Here is a 16,811-nt window from a genome sequence, read left to right as displayed (position 1 = left end):
GTGTTCCTCCACATGTTTTCATCACAGTTATTCATGAATATGCAGAATGTGTAATGTCGTCAAATGTGTAAACATAAAGCTGCGGTTGGCGCTTCTGCCAAAGCAAAAACAAAGCAGCTACATAAATGCTTAAGCTATAAATAAAAGTGTAACCATCAACAAAAGCCAGACACCTTCTATGTTTACAAATACAAGTGCTCAGTTCTGGTTAATGATGTCAGAATTTACTGGTATTTTGGAATGGGAGTGTGAATGGAAAATTCCGGAACGCCCTTGCCAGTGTGAACAGCACTTTTTTGAATTTACCGGTAAACTCGTTCTGGTATCACTGTGTGAAAGGGGCTATTAAAGATGCTGCACAGTATTGGAATAACAACTTCTAGTAATTGACTTTTTTGGACAATGGACCTCTGGTGGTTGTGAACCCGACATCTCACCTCAAGTGTTCCTGTGGTTATTTTCAAGTAGGAGATGAAAGAATTCAAGAATGCAGCATACAATGATCCTGTAATAAGGTCAATCCAGCCTTGTCTGATGAATCTGCTCACTGATTCAATTTCCGCACCAATGGACCAATGCAGTCTCACACTTTTGTGTAGCTTTTTGCATAGCTGTCTGTTAGGTGGGTCGTTTTGCAATGCTGTTGTCTCGTTTCAGGAACTTCTTGTTTTCGATTTCACTGAGCGAAAGGGAAACCGAACATCGCGCTGGGTTCTCTCGTCTCAGCAGAATGCTGTCTTTAATGGCTTCTTTGATAACCTGCAAAACAAAAGAATCATGTAGAATGAAGAGCAAAAACAAACTGCAGGTGAAAGCCAGAGATTGAAGAGTAGACCTGACCTCGATGTTGTTAAGCGTATTGAACTCCATGAGGTCATGAAGTCTCTTGAAGGCCTGGTTGTTGTATTTGAAGTTGAAAGTGGAGTAAGGGGAGGCTGGCTCGTCAAATATGTCAAAGTCACCAAACTCTATGTCCTTGTCTGAATCTCGAGGAACTCCTTCGAGAAAACAGTGAAGATAAGGGTTTAGTGAGACCTTTTCTATCAATAAATTCACATCATCAGTAAGATACAGTTTTGATATATGACCTACAAATGCAGAATCTAGTTCTTAATATTTCTGTCATTTAAAATGCCCAATATTCCAATAAAAACAATGCTTGTTTACAAGTTTTCATATAAGTTTTTGATATGGCCTGAAATTCAGTTTTGTTGTGCATCAATTGTTGCACACAGGCAGTGTGCAAGGGGAATTAATCTCTGGTCGGCCCTTATGAGGGAATCGCAGAGTTGGATTAGAGCAGATCCTTTTGGATGCTTTGAAAAGGTTAGGTGTCTGAGCCACAACAAATGACTACCGATGTGCCTCAGGGCTCAGTTATTGGATCCCTTCTGTTCTCCACCTACTTGGCATCACCAGAACAGGCCATTTAGAAACATGTATTTTCCTGTCACTGCTATGCTCCCATTATAGCTTATTGATAGAGCAAATGCTGCTTGTATCTTAGCCTGTCTGATGGACATCATTAGATTAAAAAAAAAAAAAAAAACATCATAATCAACTCAACCATACCAGGACAGAACTTATTCATTCAGTTAAATCTGTTTTGATCTAATCTGTTTTGAGCAGATTTGCCTTATACATTAGAATGATTATACACGTGTTCCTATTGAAACATGCACTATTACTTACTGTTGAAGCTCTTGTTTAATCCAGCCTGGATTTTTGCAATGCTTTCTTGAATAGTCAGTACTATCAAACCTTGAAAAGTTTAGTGGGCAAAATGTTAAATGTCAAAGAAAGTGACATCTCTGTTCATCCGTTTGCATTAGCTTGCTGAAATGCCTAAAACCTATTTGTTGTTAGCACTTCACCCTTTAACACTATTGGTCCGATCATATACCAGGCACAAGATGTGTATGGTGCCATTTGTTGCTATTTTCAGACCAGTGCAACTGTAATTTCCTTGTTTTGAGCCACGTTGTTTAAATAGCAAATCCATTTGCGCCACTTTGTGGACTCATGGGTGTTCTGGCCTTAAAAGAAGGTGTGTTAAGGTGCATTGTTAATGCATTGCTATTTTGAATAACTGAAATAGACTGCACAATTGCAAGTCCAGCGCAGAGCACATTATTTATACTTACAAAGAGGGCTTTTTGCCAGTTTATTCATGACAATCTGCATTTTTATAATGTTATTATTATAAGCAGTAGTATTTATCATGTGCATATTTATGTTTGCTTTAATAAAATCAAGTTTAGATTTGTCCACCTGTCAGGTTTTGTAGATGTACGCATTACCATATTGAGCATAAGAATAGGACGTGTGTTTGGATAAAACTCAGTTTTTTGACCACACTTCGTTATTACTGTTCATTTATTTGTCTGCTAGAAATTAGAACTGAATTTAGAAATAGTTTTGAAACAAATCTTTGTGCTAAACAAACAAAATAAACATGGATGTCTTCAGAGGATTGAGTACAACACTGATTTCTTATCCATGAAAGTAAAGGAATAAAGTAAAAAGTAAAAGTAAGGAGAAAGTGAAGAGGCCGAATGGAGGAGGCTCATTCTTTATCCTCACGCTGCAGATGGTCTATTTAACTGTTTTCTCACAACTGAAGTGTTCAGTTTAACCACTTACAAAGCCCACCATGTAAATAGCAAATGCGCCATGGCGTGACACAAATGAGTCTTAAAGTGAATGGGAGATTAGGCTGATTGGTTTAATGCATGTTATGCTGAGAATAAGCACAACATTGTTAGACCATGCACCAGGGCGCAGACCACATTTTTTTAGTCTTTAAAATAGCAAAAGTGTATTTAGACACACCCTTAATGCTTTTGCGCCATGCCCTTTAGACTTTGCGCCTAGATTGCTAAAATAAACCCAATAACTTCCTGTGCTGTTTCTATTCTATCTACTTATTTTCCCTTATTTATTTATCAACTATAATGACATTAGCTGATAACTATTACTGTTTATTACATTTTTAGGTCAGCAAAACTTAGCTTAGGTTACAGTTTTTAAAATATCCTTGTTACAGTGTTTTTATACATTAAGGCTATAATAAAGTGCTGCTACAGCTTCCTCACTAGCCTATTTAATGGTGCTTTTCCACTCCATGATATGACATATTTCAGTTTGAATATGGCACACTTTTACAAGCTTTTCCACTCTGTTTCGTACCTGGTACTTTTTTAGTACCACCTTGCGTGATGTTTCAAGAGTGCCCTACCATTAACAAACATGACATATACACACAGCTTTTCAGATTGATCCGTGGGAATCGTCAATACCAGCATCAACACCAGTGTCATTGGATTTGTGCCACAAGACAACAAACCTGATTTATTTTAATAGTCAGCAGCAGTCACTAAACCACCACAAGAAAAAGACACCTGAAATGGCAGCATCGTGGTCAGTAAAAGAGGTCCAGACATTACTCTAATTGGTAGCAGAGGACCAGATTAAACTACCAAAAATGTAAACGATGATGTCAGGGTAGTTGTTTGGTGCAACAATAGTGACAATCACACCCACTTTAAACAGTACTAAACTGCATAGGAAATGCAAACTGAACTGAGCAAAACCAAATCAAAACAAGCCTAGATGTGCTGAACCATACCGTACCACACAGTGAAAAAGCAGCTTTTGTATCAAACTCTCACCAGGGGCTTTAAAATTCCGGAAGTTGATGTTGGCCAAGACAAAATGAATGATGGTGGGGCAGTTCTTGTCTCCTTTAGCAGGCTTGAACACATAGCACTCTTTTAGACCCTCTCTGTCGAATACTTTCGAATCAATCTTCGGGAAGGGCAGCTTATTCATACGGGCCCATTTTTCAGCCAGCAGTAACTCCTGACACAGACAAACAAGGACATGATTAGACAAAAAAGCCAACAGAAAAAAAAAAAAAGAAAAAAAAGAGTTCTCTGATAGATCAAAAAAGACAATACACTGTTGTCTATGAATTTTGATAAACTTTATAATTGAACTGTTGTATAAAATTAATGTTATATACTCAAAATTAACAAACAGAAAACAAATGACAATTATTTGAATTTCTAATCATATTTTATAATACTGTTAAATCTTTTGTATAGCATTTCAAATCAAATAAATGCAGCTTCTGTGAGGCACTCTGTACAAAAACATTTTTAAAAAATCATATCAACCTTTTAAACCAACAGTTTATGACCAAATCCCAAATCTGTTATGCTCATACAACTAAACCTAAAAAAACAGAAACTATGAAACGAACGAAGGCAGAATTCTGTTTTCCTATTTTTTTTTTTTACTGATATCACAAACTGCATTGTGCATTTTATTTTTTTTCTGCTGTAAACCTACTTTTAAATACATACAATACATTCTTCAGGTGTCAGACACTTACTTTGAACGGTGGGCTGGAGTCACTGGGTCGGGCTGAGAAGTCGAATGAAATGATGAGGTCGACTCCTCTCTGACACCGCAGAATGAGAGGGTAGGGCAGGTTAAAGGTCAAGCCACTGTCCACCACATGGATTTTCTTGCTCTTCACATCCAGAGGCTCATAGATTCGCTCAAACTCATCCGGATCTGCAGAAATGGTTGATTTCTGTTACTGCTTTATCCATAAACATGCAAGTTTAACACGTAACAAAGTTTATGTTGGAAAATAAAAGCCTATAAAAGAGATTGTTCACCCTAAAATTAAAATGTACTTACCACAGTATTTGTTCACCCTAAAGTGATTATAAACCTTTATAAGTTTATTTAATCTGTCGAACACTAAGGAATATATTTTAAAAGAAATCTAAAAACCTGTAACCATTGACTTTCATAATAGAGAAAACAAATACTGTGGAAGATAATGGTTACCGGTTTTTAGCTTTCTTCAAAATATCTTAATTTGTGTTCAACAGAAGAAAGAAAGGCAGACCGGTTTATATCAATTAAAGTGTGAGTAAACGATAACAGAATTTTCAATATTGGGTCAACTATCCAGCAAAATGCTAATGTAGGCAAGATGCTAATGGTCTAATTTGATTCAATGATTTATGCTAAGCTAAAAGTGTCTAAATGAATTAAAAAATAATAAAGCTCAACTGTTTAATTCAAGAGTTGTTCTTTTAAAGGCAGTTTAAAAGTTTAAATAAAAAAATAATTATTCTCCTCAATATTTTGAAATGCCCAAGATAACATCATGCATGTTCATGTTATTGAATAATGGCACGTCTAATAATGACCGACAAATGAACTTCAAGATGTGATCACTTAGATTCACCTAGTGGTTCCGTAATAAAGATTCTATGCAGCAACAATGCAATCATTTATTCACATTCTTACAACAGCTTATCTTATTTTTCACAACCAAGCGTCAACAGGAAGTACAGACTTCTGCTGAGTCACAGAGACATGCAGTGGCCTTATTATCAGTAATAATCTAAGGAGACGTTAAACATAGACCATCTTGTTTAACACAATCGCTGATCTTGCATTGACATGCAAGTGAGAGATGTTTCCTGTGTTATGTTTTCAGGTGTTTCTGGGATGAAAGGTAACCTGCAGTGGGTGTGTTGGTATTTCTTAGATGTCAGAAGTTTTGAGAGCTGACTAACTGACTTCCTCCCACTCGAGCACCGCATAATGTTTGAAAGGCCATCCTCGAGTCCCATGGCACCTGACCAGATTTAACACCATTGTTCCACCTACGGTCCGTCACACCCTTTTCTTTTAAACTCATACTTCACAGGGCTCAGTTAAATCGAGATTTCAGGCACTACTGTGGAATATAATTCTGGATCTGTTAAAAAGTTAAGATAAAAATATGTAGTACTTTTTTAAGTAAAAAAAAAGTTAGCCAAAAGGTGTTTTTATTATTATTCGTTTCTTTTAAAATCAAGATAATTAAATATTATACCAAATTTTAACTATGAAGCCTAATAGTAACACTTGCCAAATGACTAAACTGAGTAAAAATATGCATTAACCAATTTATAAAACATATAATATAATTACTACTATTATTAAAAAAATTCATATAAATAAATAGTATATATATATGAGCAATATGGCACACGTAGAAGTGCCTTAATGTCCCACCAGTGCTGATATACAGTTACATCGCACTGCTGCGAGTGTGATATTGCGTACATACCAAGTAGCAACCTTCTGCTCTCCCTCAGGAAGCCAATACGCAAGTAACTGAAACTGCAATTCATCGAAATTCCGCTAGTCCTGGCTCCGTAATAGAGCAAATTTCAATTAAGCCCACTGTTAGAATGGCCAACTTTACAGCAGAAAAAAAGGTGTTCACAGCCTGGTACAATGAACGATTTTGGTTCATATAACTAATATTATTCTTCATGACAACTATGAGGGGGGTGAATTTTTTTTATAACTCATTTGTTTCCTTTAAATTAGGTAATATTAAGTTTGCATAATTAAGGGCATGGCCACTTGAGTGACAGTTAGGTCTCGCTGGTCGCCGTCACTTCACCTCAGCTGACTTTGGCAGATTAGCCACTGAACTCAGCATATTCATCCTATTTTTGTGTTGTTTTATGTGGCTTTACACAGTTGCCTTTTGGAATTATTTCTAACAATTATCAGATGATATGGGATGCTGTGTGCAGTAAATTTTGCTCACAAACCATTTACGTGGCCTCCGTTTCCCATGCGAGTAAAGTTGTATACATATATACCATCTCTATAAATGTATTTGTTTTCATTTAAGATCATTTATCATTTATATTTTTTTAGACCTGTAATGCAGTCCAGAATCTGACAGACTGATTAGTTGTAGGCTCTCGAACAGTCGTCTGAAGCGTTGTCATACACTGTTATGCTGGATTTCATTAATAGCCTTGCATTTACTAACACAGACTATATCTAAAGTGTTTGGAAGTAATTCGCGTTTTCCTCCTGTAGAAAAACATCATAAGAACAATGCTTAGTGGCTCAAAGTCTTACAACAGTCTTTATTGATACCGCCGTGGGTGCGCCTACTTGTGGCTTCTTTTGAAGTGTTCAGAAACCTATGGGTGATGTCACGGATACTACGTCCATATATTTTACAGTCTATGGTATATACAACAGTTCAGTGGCATAACTGTGTATATAAAAAAAAAAATCAAACACGAAGAGTCTCAAAATCCTTTTGTGAGAGGAACTACTTTTTCCGCCATTCATTCACATTTGCAGCTGACATCAGAACAGTAGAAACTGTCACTTTAGAGCTAGTATTTGAATGACTCTCTAGTGTAATTAATGTAAAGTGATGACAAAACAAGGTGATTTTGCTTACATTTTAAAAGGGCCATGAAACCCCCCTTTTCAGCAGGGTGTTTTCACACCTCTAGTTTGGAAAAAGTCAGGAAAGTGGGTGTGTCAAGCTCTGTTTGGGTGGGAGTGTCGGGGGAGGGAAAATGGGAAGGGTTTGAATAAAAATGGGAGTGCCATTTGAGTGTCTTTTTCTTTTCCTTTTGCCTACTCATTGTCGTTGACTATCATGTATGTAGTCGACAGCACTTGGGAAGAGCGAAAAAGTTTCTGTCTCCTTTCTTTATTCCATAAAGTCTCCGGGTAAATGCTGGGACACCTGGCACCCGTCACAATACCGACGACAACAGAGAAATACTGTAGACTGTAATAGACTGTAGGGAGATACCCCTGTAGACGGATGGCATTTCATGTCACGTTCAGCAATATAATTTTAAAAATGTGAGCAAAATCATCTGTTTTGTCATCACTTTAAGGGGGTCACACACCAGAAGCGCCGCTTCACATTACGTTATAGAAAATCATTCAAACACTAGCTCTAAAGTGACGTTGGTGAATTAGTAACGGCTTCTGTTCTAACGTCAGCTGCAGATCTGATTGAATGGCGGAAGAAAGTAGTTCCTAATACAAAAGGGTTTTAGACTATGCGTGTTTGATTTTCTTTTTTATATACAAGATTGAGCCATCGAACTGTTGTATAAACGCAATATCACACTCGTAGTAGTGTGATATGGCTGTATATCAGTACTGGTGGGGCACTAAGGCACTCGGCCTGCTGCCTCGTGCCAACACACGCCTCCCATCAGTGCTGATATACAGCCATATTGCACTGCTACTCGTGTGATATTGCTCATATATACAGTTTGTTGGCTCATGTGATATAAAAAATATTTTCTTAATATATATATATATATATATATATATATATATATATATATATATATATATATATATATATATATATATATGAAAACATTCAGTTTGGCAATACCGGAGACCTTTTTGTTTTAGGAAAGGGGTTTTAGCTAAAAATATTTTTGGCATCAAATATTTGTTAATGTGCATGTGCGTGTCGGTGTACCAGTAACAGCGTCCACTTCCTCCTCCAGCGAGGTCTGGTGTGTGATGCCGCTGAAGGGAGAGAAGGGCAGGGTTGAGTTCAGGTTCAGTCCCAGCATGAAGTTGTGCACTTTGCCTGCGCGGCCCTCACGAGTGGTGAACAGAGTGGTGTCGCCCATGATGGAGGTCAACATGCGCTGTACCCAGCTGGCCTGGGCATGACGCTGGCGCTCGTCCTCTGCATCTGCAGACTCTGTGCCTCCTGGGTAAAAGACAAACAGACAGAAAATTTGCCTCAGTTGGCTTGCTCACAGATATGTATAGACCTTTTTCTTTGTTGCTGCATGGAGGGCACCATAGAGACCAGTGCCTTCTGGTAGGATGCTTAGAACTTTGGTTTAGGATTGTCATCAGTGAGAGCAGCGTTTTTAAACTGGGTGTCAATACCGTTTTGAGTGTTTTTGTGATGCAAAATGTTGATTTTGAAAGGTGTGTAAAGCCGTTATGCTTCTGTCAGTTGCAGTTTAAGTGCGAGAGAAAAACGTTCTCCTAATTCAGTGTCTGCCTTCAGATAAAATGTTGAAATATAGCGTCAGTGTTCCTGACCTGTCAGCTGTTATACTCTACTCAGCTGGATCTTCAATGCATACACAAATCACACACAAAACATCACTGCATTATAAAGAGCTAACTTTACTGCCATGAAACTTAACAAGTATGTAAGCCATGCAATTTCCAAAAATGACCAATAAAAGTACGTTACTGATACTACTTGGCTGATTTACATGTTGATTCTAATCGGGAACAATTATGTTCAATTTAGTTAGTTTGAATTGTGTAGTATTTACTACCGTTCGATGCATCCACATACCCACAAAACATTATGTTTTTTTTGTGTTCTAAGAAAAGGTCTATATACTGTACTAGTGTAATTTAGTTTGTATATTAATTGGCAAGAATACCAATGCTGGCACTTAAACATTAGACATCAATAAATAAACAAGCAAACCATTAACTAAATAGTACTTGTTTTTTTCAGTTTCAGGTGTGCCTTCAGCGCACCTGATGCTGGTCAGCGCCCCAATTTAAACCCAGGCAGAGAGTTTGTCGGGGCCGCTGTCCATTCACTTGGCAGTTGGCCAGAGCTGCGATCCAATTTGGACATTATGCTTTGTTTTACATTTACCGCATCCATACACTTGCATTTCACACTGATTGAACATACTGATACTGATATTTTGATTTTATTATTCAATTGAGTTAAATAAATCTTCTTTTTGATTATACTTTGCCTTGTCGTCTCCCTTACTTTGTTACATCCCTGAGCCAGGTGTAACACTGGGTAACAATAACATTTGAATAAATAAATTAAATTAAAAATAATCAATAAATAATCAAATAAATAAATAAATAAAAAAATAGATAAATAAATAAATAAATAAATAAATAAATAAATAATTGATAGCAAGCTAAGTTTACTTTTGTAAATAAAAGTTAAATAAATAAATAAGTTAGATAATGTTAGACTGGTAACAATTTAAATGAATAAATAAATTAATAAAATAAACACAGCATTATAGACGAAGAGTTGTACATTTGAAAAAAATTTAAAGTAAATAAATTTACAGTAAATTAAAAATTTTAATAAAATATTGGTTAGCTAATGTTACCTCACTAAATATAAATAAAGAGAAAATGATTAAATAAACAATTTTATTAATTAGATGTTAGACCATTACATTGGTAACAATTTTAATATGCAAGTAAATAAGAAAATAAATACATAAATAAATATTTGATATCAAGCTACTCTTACATTTTAAAATTAAATAAATAAATAAATATATAAATAAGTTAGATAATGTTAGACTGGTAACAATTAAAATAAATAAATTCAGAATTATACATTAACATAATTGTACAATAGAGAAAAAGTAAGAGTAAATAAATTTACAGCAAAATAAAAAAATAAAATCATAGTAAGATCGAAAATTATTAAATAATTATTAATATTAATAATTTATATTAATATTATATTAATATTATATAAATATATTAATTTGATGTTAGACCATTATATTGCTAACAATTTAAATATATAAGTAAATAAGAAAACAAATTAATGAACCAATAAACAAATAAGCTATTTAATTAATTATACATTAGAAAGTTATACTGGTGACTATTTAAAATAAATAACTAAACAAGAAAAAATATTAAAAAATGAAGTAAATATCTAAGTAAATCAATAAACTAGTACAATGCTAATGAGTATCATTATAACGACAAATCAATCATTCCATCAATCAGTCAATCAATAAATAAATTCAATATTAATAATTAATATCTCTTTGGTAAGGACTTAAGTAAAAAAAAAACTCACAATATTACAATAACAATTAAATGAATAAACAAACAAAGTAAAACATTAGACAGTCAGCTTAATAAAACATTGACAATACAAACAGTATTCACCACATCAAGTTTAGACATAAAACTCAACACATGAAGAATGCACACAGGATGTATTGACGCAACGCTAAATCTAACAAGGTAAATGACATTTCAGTCAACCGCCCTGAAACCTAACACGCTGACCCCAGAGCAGCGGGTCATCTTTACTGTTGAGCCCTGAACTGAACTGACTGTGTGCATGAGAGAAAATCTTCTCACCTCTTTGAGTTTCCTCCTCGTTATCAGCAGAATCGTCACCCACAATGTGCTCTGGTTTAATTTGCTCTGACAAACACAAGAAACAAACGGTGTTTAGATCAGCCGCCTGATAAAAGACACCATTTTTTTTTTACCCTGTTCTGTGTTACAACCTACGAGTAAAACTCATAACAACGCATCTGTGCACAGAAGAAGTGCACCTTATGAATATTATGATCACAGAGATCCCCTGATAATTACTAGCTTACTATAAATGAAACTAGTAGCACATCTGTTAATAAGTTTAGTTTAGGCAAGGCAAGGAAAGTTTATTTATATAGCACATTTCATACACAGTTGCAATTTAAAGTGCTTTACATAAAGTCAAAGTCAAAGTCAGCTTTATTGTCAATTCAGCCACATGTACAAGACATATAGAGAATCGAAATTGCGTTACTCTTTATAAACAAGAATTAAAGAAACAAGTATAAGAAAAATAAAAACAAATAATAAAAATGATAAAAAAAACATAAAAACAGATAAAATGTGTTATAAAAGAATGAAAAAGAAGAGAAAAAAAGAGAAAAACTTTTAGTTTAAACTTTATGAAAGGAAAATTTTTCTTTATCACTGGATTTAAGACAACTGCATACATACAACAATCACACAATAGCAACACTCATCAAGACAACAACATGAGTTAAAAATGTAAAAACCAAATTAGCCCCATGCATATTACTGCAGATCATTCTTGACAACCACCCCGTTCACTTCAAGCAGTGATCAGATTTAAGACAACAACTGCAATAGGGATAGATGACATTTTATAAGCATTTCTTGGAGCTTTAGGAATTCTAAACCTGTATCCTGATGGTAACACTTCAAAAGCTGAGTGAAGGGGATGTGTATTGTCATCAAAAATCCCAATTGCTGTTGGAGGAGTCAAATTGAATCTTTAGCAAATGTTGTTTGCGATCAGTTATCTTATTTGCCTGATTAATAATTTGCGATAATTTCTTCCTCTGTTTAAGTGTTAGCAAAGCATGAAACAATGTTATATATGAGAACACTCTATTAATGATCTATATGCCCTGTTTAAAGTGGAAATTAAGTTTATATTATTTTGTACATTGGTTTCCACTTTAAATGGAAATTATATATATATATATATATATTATATACAAACTTGATTAATGTTACCATTTAGTAGAAAACGGCACGTTTTACTATAGATTTTAGACCTAGGGCACCGCCATCTTGGAATATCACCATCACTGCATTGGTTTCATTCCCTCAGCTTAACAGACACAGTGGAAGTAAAGGACTGAACATGGAGACTGCAAAGCCTAATTTAAGCCAATGCGTGAAGTTATGGGTTTGGAACTGGTGCAAATACAAGCATAAGGTGCGTGTCTAATATAAATATATATTTATTTTATTTTTTCTCTTTTGAATGCTGATCATTTGATGCGCTTTGGTCCACTCCCTGTATGTGATGCCTGACTGCCTGTATAGGTTCAACAATGGTTTTAACAAGGTCCAGTACTGACGTGATGGGGCCGGGTACTTTCATTTTCCACTACTACAGCATTCACCTCTTTTCGTGTTCAAACCAAAGATCGGCGTGTTTTTTCACATGGCAGGTTTTAACATCATACATGTTGAGCAGTGTTAATTTTGACCACAAATTTTGATTTAGTTTTAGTCTTATTTTGTCTTTTAGTTTCAGTCATATTTTAGTCTTCTGAATCATTTTAGTTTTAGTCAAGTTTTTTTTGACTACATTTCATAAAATTTTAGTCAACTAAATCTACCTTACTCTTACGATGAAGTAATCGCATCCCTTTTCTACTGTGGATCAGTTACTTTTCAATATGTGTGTGCCTCATACATCACACCAAGATTAATTCTGATTGAATATTTTACAAAAAAACTTTCTCCAATCACATTCTCATGTCTTTTTATTATTAGTCTATTTTTATTATAGTTGTAGTCATCATTACTTAATTTTTATTTAGTTTTCATCTAGTTTTTTGTCAGTAGAAACTTGTTCGTCATAAAAATTATGACAAATTTTTCATCAACAAAATTACCATTGATGTTGACAGATCGAGTTGATCGACTTGAAAAGGGAATATGTCTTGACCTAATCCACACAGACATGACTTGGTAAAGAGTGAAGTCATGTATCATTTTAATCGTTGCATTAGTCTGAATGTAAATCCCCTCATCAGGCAACACTGGAGCAGCGTGAGAGAGTGGACCAAAGCACATCATATAAAAGGTATTAACAAAAAGAAAAATACACATATTAAGACAAAACTTAAATGCTTTTATTTTATGTATTTGCACCAGCTCTGTGATGCACATCACCATCTTTATGCATTGGGTTAAATTAGGCTGTCCAGTCTCTGTGTTGAGTCCGTAACAACCTGGTTGAAACCCAGTCAGGCAGCGTAATACAGAGAGTAAATCAAAGCGCATCAAATGTTCGGTTTGAAGGATGAAGTGGAAAAAAGAAGAATAGAATAAATATATATATATATATTTATATAATAAGCTATTCATTTCTTCCTGACAGAAACCCAATGCCAGATCATCGGCGTATTTTATAAGTATTGCAAGTGTACATGCTGGTAGTGTTTACTGCATTTGCTGAATATAATAACTTTATCGAGGTAAAGAAGGGTGACGTGGTGGCGCAGAAGGTAGTGCTGTCACCACACAGCAAGAAGGTTGCTGTTTCGAGCCTTGGCTGGTCAGAAGACATTTCTGTGTGGAGTTTGCACGTTCTCCCCACGCTCCCGCGGGTTTCCTCTGGGTGCTTCGGTTTCCCTCACAAGTCCAAAGACATGCGGTATGTGTGAATTGGGTAAGCTAAATTGTCCGTAGTGTATGAGTGTGAATGGATGTTTCCCAGTGATGGGTTGTGACTGGAAAGGCATCCGCTGCGTAAAAACGTGCTGGATAATTTGGCGGTTCATTCCTCTATGGCGACCCCACATTATTAAAGGGACTAAGCCGAAAAGAAAATGAATAAATGAATTGAGGTAAAGAAAATATATGATTAAAATGTAATTAATTCAAAGTGTGACATGAATATACTGAATAAACTATAATCTGTAATGTCAATTCATTGAATTATAGAGCCACTGTTACTACATTCCAATAAGCTTAATCATGCTTCTGGACTCACCAAGGTTTTTTTGATAACATCAACTCACATTTCCTTAAACAACAGTTAGATATAATTCTAGACGATAAATGTCACACTCGTAGTGTGGCAGTTTGTTAATCTTATCAGTTTCACAGTGAATTTGAGCACTCATGGTTCCTGTCAACTGTACATGTTTGCACTTAAAGAACTTGTCATGGCACCAATTGCCAAGCAAACTTAGTGATATCATAACAACTGATCTTCCTACATTAGTGTTTTCTCTCTGAATATGACACAATCATTACTTTTGATCAAGTTCTTTGAGTCTGATAGCATAAAAAAGAAGATTTCCTGCCAGTCTGACTCACCCAGCTCCTCCTCCATAGTGCTACTGCTGGTCGTCTCCTTCACACCCAAAACCCGGTTAAAGAGGATGGAAAAAGCACTTCCCCACACACCTGCAGCAAACAACAACAACACTCACAATAAACACTTCATGTATTACTGTAAATATTTTCCAATGATCTGAATTATGAAGAGGCAGTTCGTTCCACTGTGTCGACTAAAGATTAATAAAGGGACAAATCCAATAATGAATAAATTAATGAATTATGAAGAACTTGCACTCTTTAACAGAGAAGTTTCTCGGAAAAAAGGTTATGAATGCTTGTGTTTGATGATGCACATCTCAAAACATGTATTTAGTTGAATATTTTTTTATTTAAATCAAACAAAGCATCATTTCAACTAAAGATTGTTTTGGTGTTTTCTCTGTGTTACAAAAGTGATGTTAAATACATAGAAAGACTTTTTAATGTAACTCTCTGCTTTTATGTTTAAAATAGCTTATATGAAAAAATAAATGTCAAATTTTGGGTTAAATGTTCAGTCCTTAATTATTTAGTATAACCTTTTTTTTTAAAGCATATAAAAGAGCAAGTGATCATGTTAAATGTTATTATATTTTAACATGGTTGTCTGGTATAGTAAATTTTGATTGGTCACTTGCAACATACCAAGGTACTGTATGCTATTCCAAGATATTAACCTGAAACTTATAAAACAGCATCATTCAGGTCATTTGCCACAGGCTGACGACAAGCATGTGATGCTTAATTCTATAATAACAACAGCCAGGATGTACTTTATTCCTTACTTAAATGAATAAGTGAAGTTTATTTATAAACTAATTTTGAGAGGATCATGTGCTTATGATTGATCATGGCTGGTCCCGCATTAGCCTATTCATGATTCACCAATCAGACGATTTCTAAGTCACTATAAGTATGCTCCATACCACAGTCATCTTCGTTTTGAAGAATCCCCTTCCTCCCTGACTCCTCTTTCTTTCCTGGATGGGTGGCCCGGCGGCCCAGTGGTTAGCACTATTGCCTCACAGCAAGAACGTCACTGGTTCTAGTCCTTACCAAGTCACTCGACGCTTCTGTGTTTACATGTTCTCCCTTGTGGGTTTCCCTGGGTTCCCTCCACCAGGGCTTAATTTGTGCCGGAACAAGCTGGATCCAGATCCAGCACCTCTGAAATCTGATCCGGCAACTCATTTTTACTGATCCCCCTCCTCACACGCACCTTCGCTGTTCACTTTCTTACGTGACAAAAATGAGTAAAACCTAGTAGTTTGAAGGAGAGTTTCAAATTATACAGATTTCAATCAGGGGTGTCCAAACTCCTGAAGGGCCACTATTCTGCAAAATTAGGCTCCAACTTGCCTAAACACACCAACATGGAAAATTCTAGTATGACTAATAAGACTTTCTTTAGCTAGTTCACATTTGTTAGCTGGAGCTAACTCTTACGTTTTTTAAATAGAGAGTGCATTCCAAACGAGATATATCATCCTACGAAGGGTACCTCAAAATAAAAACAATCATGGCCTCCATATTAAAGTGTCGTTACAAACCAAAGTGCTCGAAACTGGGCACTTCGTTTTTGAAGGGTACAACAGATGGACACTTCGGGCCACTGTGATGTTTTGTGCAGGGAAGTGGATTGGTGTTGCACACTGCATTCCATTTAGAAGGGTTCATCCCTATGCCCTAATCCCTTTAAAGCTGTTACTCCGTATTAGAGATTAGGGAATAAGGATGAGTCCTTCTGAACGGAACACAGTGCGAGTCTGTTGAAAGTTGAATTTTGTTGAATGATTTTGTTTAAAAATGCCTGATAAGTGGAATATAAATTATTATTATAATAAATCACATTTTCGTCTTCTCTAAATCATGACAAAAATCTATGATAAGTTTTTTTTTTTTGCTCAGGAAATTAAAATAAAGCTCACATTCAAATGAATGAAAAACTTAAAACTGTATTAAATTTTTTCATTTGTTTTAAGACTTTATTTTTTCTCAATTTTGTCAGAATTGGTTCATTGAACTGATCATTTAAACAGCTTCTGTTAATCCAAATTTGAATCAGTGATCCTAATAAAACATCCATCTTAACTCTACCATACACAGATATGGTAACTTCACTGATACTGATTAAAATATAATTTATAGTCATAGACATTTCCTGCTTGTTATCAAACTATTTCATAACTGTCACAAGAGGCAATTCAATCATAATCAATCGTGTTTAAACAGCTCTCATGACATTATTTTTCTATATGTGGCTCTTTTTGGATTCTCATAAGCTACATAAATTAAAAATGTAAAAC

The 16,811-nt window shown here is 35.2% G+C and overlaps 1 protein-coding gene across 1 annotated transcript in view; it reads right to left on the bottom strand.

Moving 5' to 3' along the window:
- Positions 1-360: 360 nt before the first annotated feature.
- Positions 361-16,811, bottom strand: part of pla2g4aa (phospholipase A2, group IVAa (cytosolic, calcium-dependent)) — a 29,532-nt gene continuing 13,081 nt past the window's right edge. Inside the window, 7 exon segments of the mRNA NM_131295.2 lie at positions 361-759; positions 841-998; positions 3,672-3,861; positions 4,397-4,581; positions 8,348-8,587; positions 10,999-11,064; positions 14,503-14,592. Of these exon segments, the coding sequence (NP_571370.1) occupies positions 619-759; positions 841-998; positions 3,672-3,861; positions 4,397-4,581; positions 8,348-8,587; positions 10,999-11,064; positions 14,503-14,592 (1,070 nt within the window). The 3' untranslated portion in view covers positions 361-618.

The sequence above is a fragment of the Danio rerio genome, chromosome 2 (genome assembly GCF_052040795.2).
Source record: "Danio rerio strain M-AB ecotype USA chromosome 2, GRCz13ab, whole genome shotgun sequence".
Taxonomy (NCBI): domain Eukaryota; kingdom Metazoa; phylum Chordata; class Actinopteri; order Cypriniformes; family Danionidae; genus Danio; species Danio rerio.
This window is presented reverse-complemented; position numbering and strand designations above follow the sequence as displayed.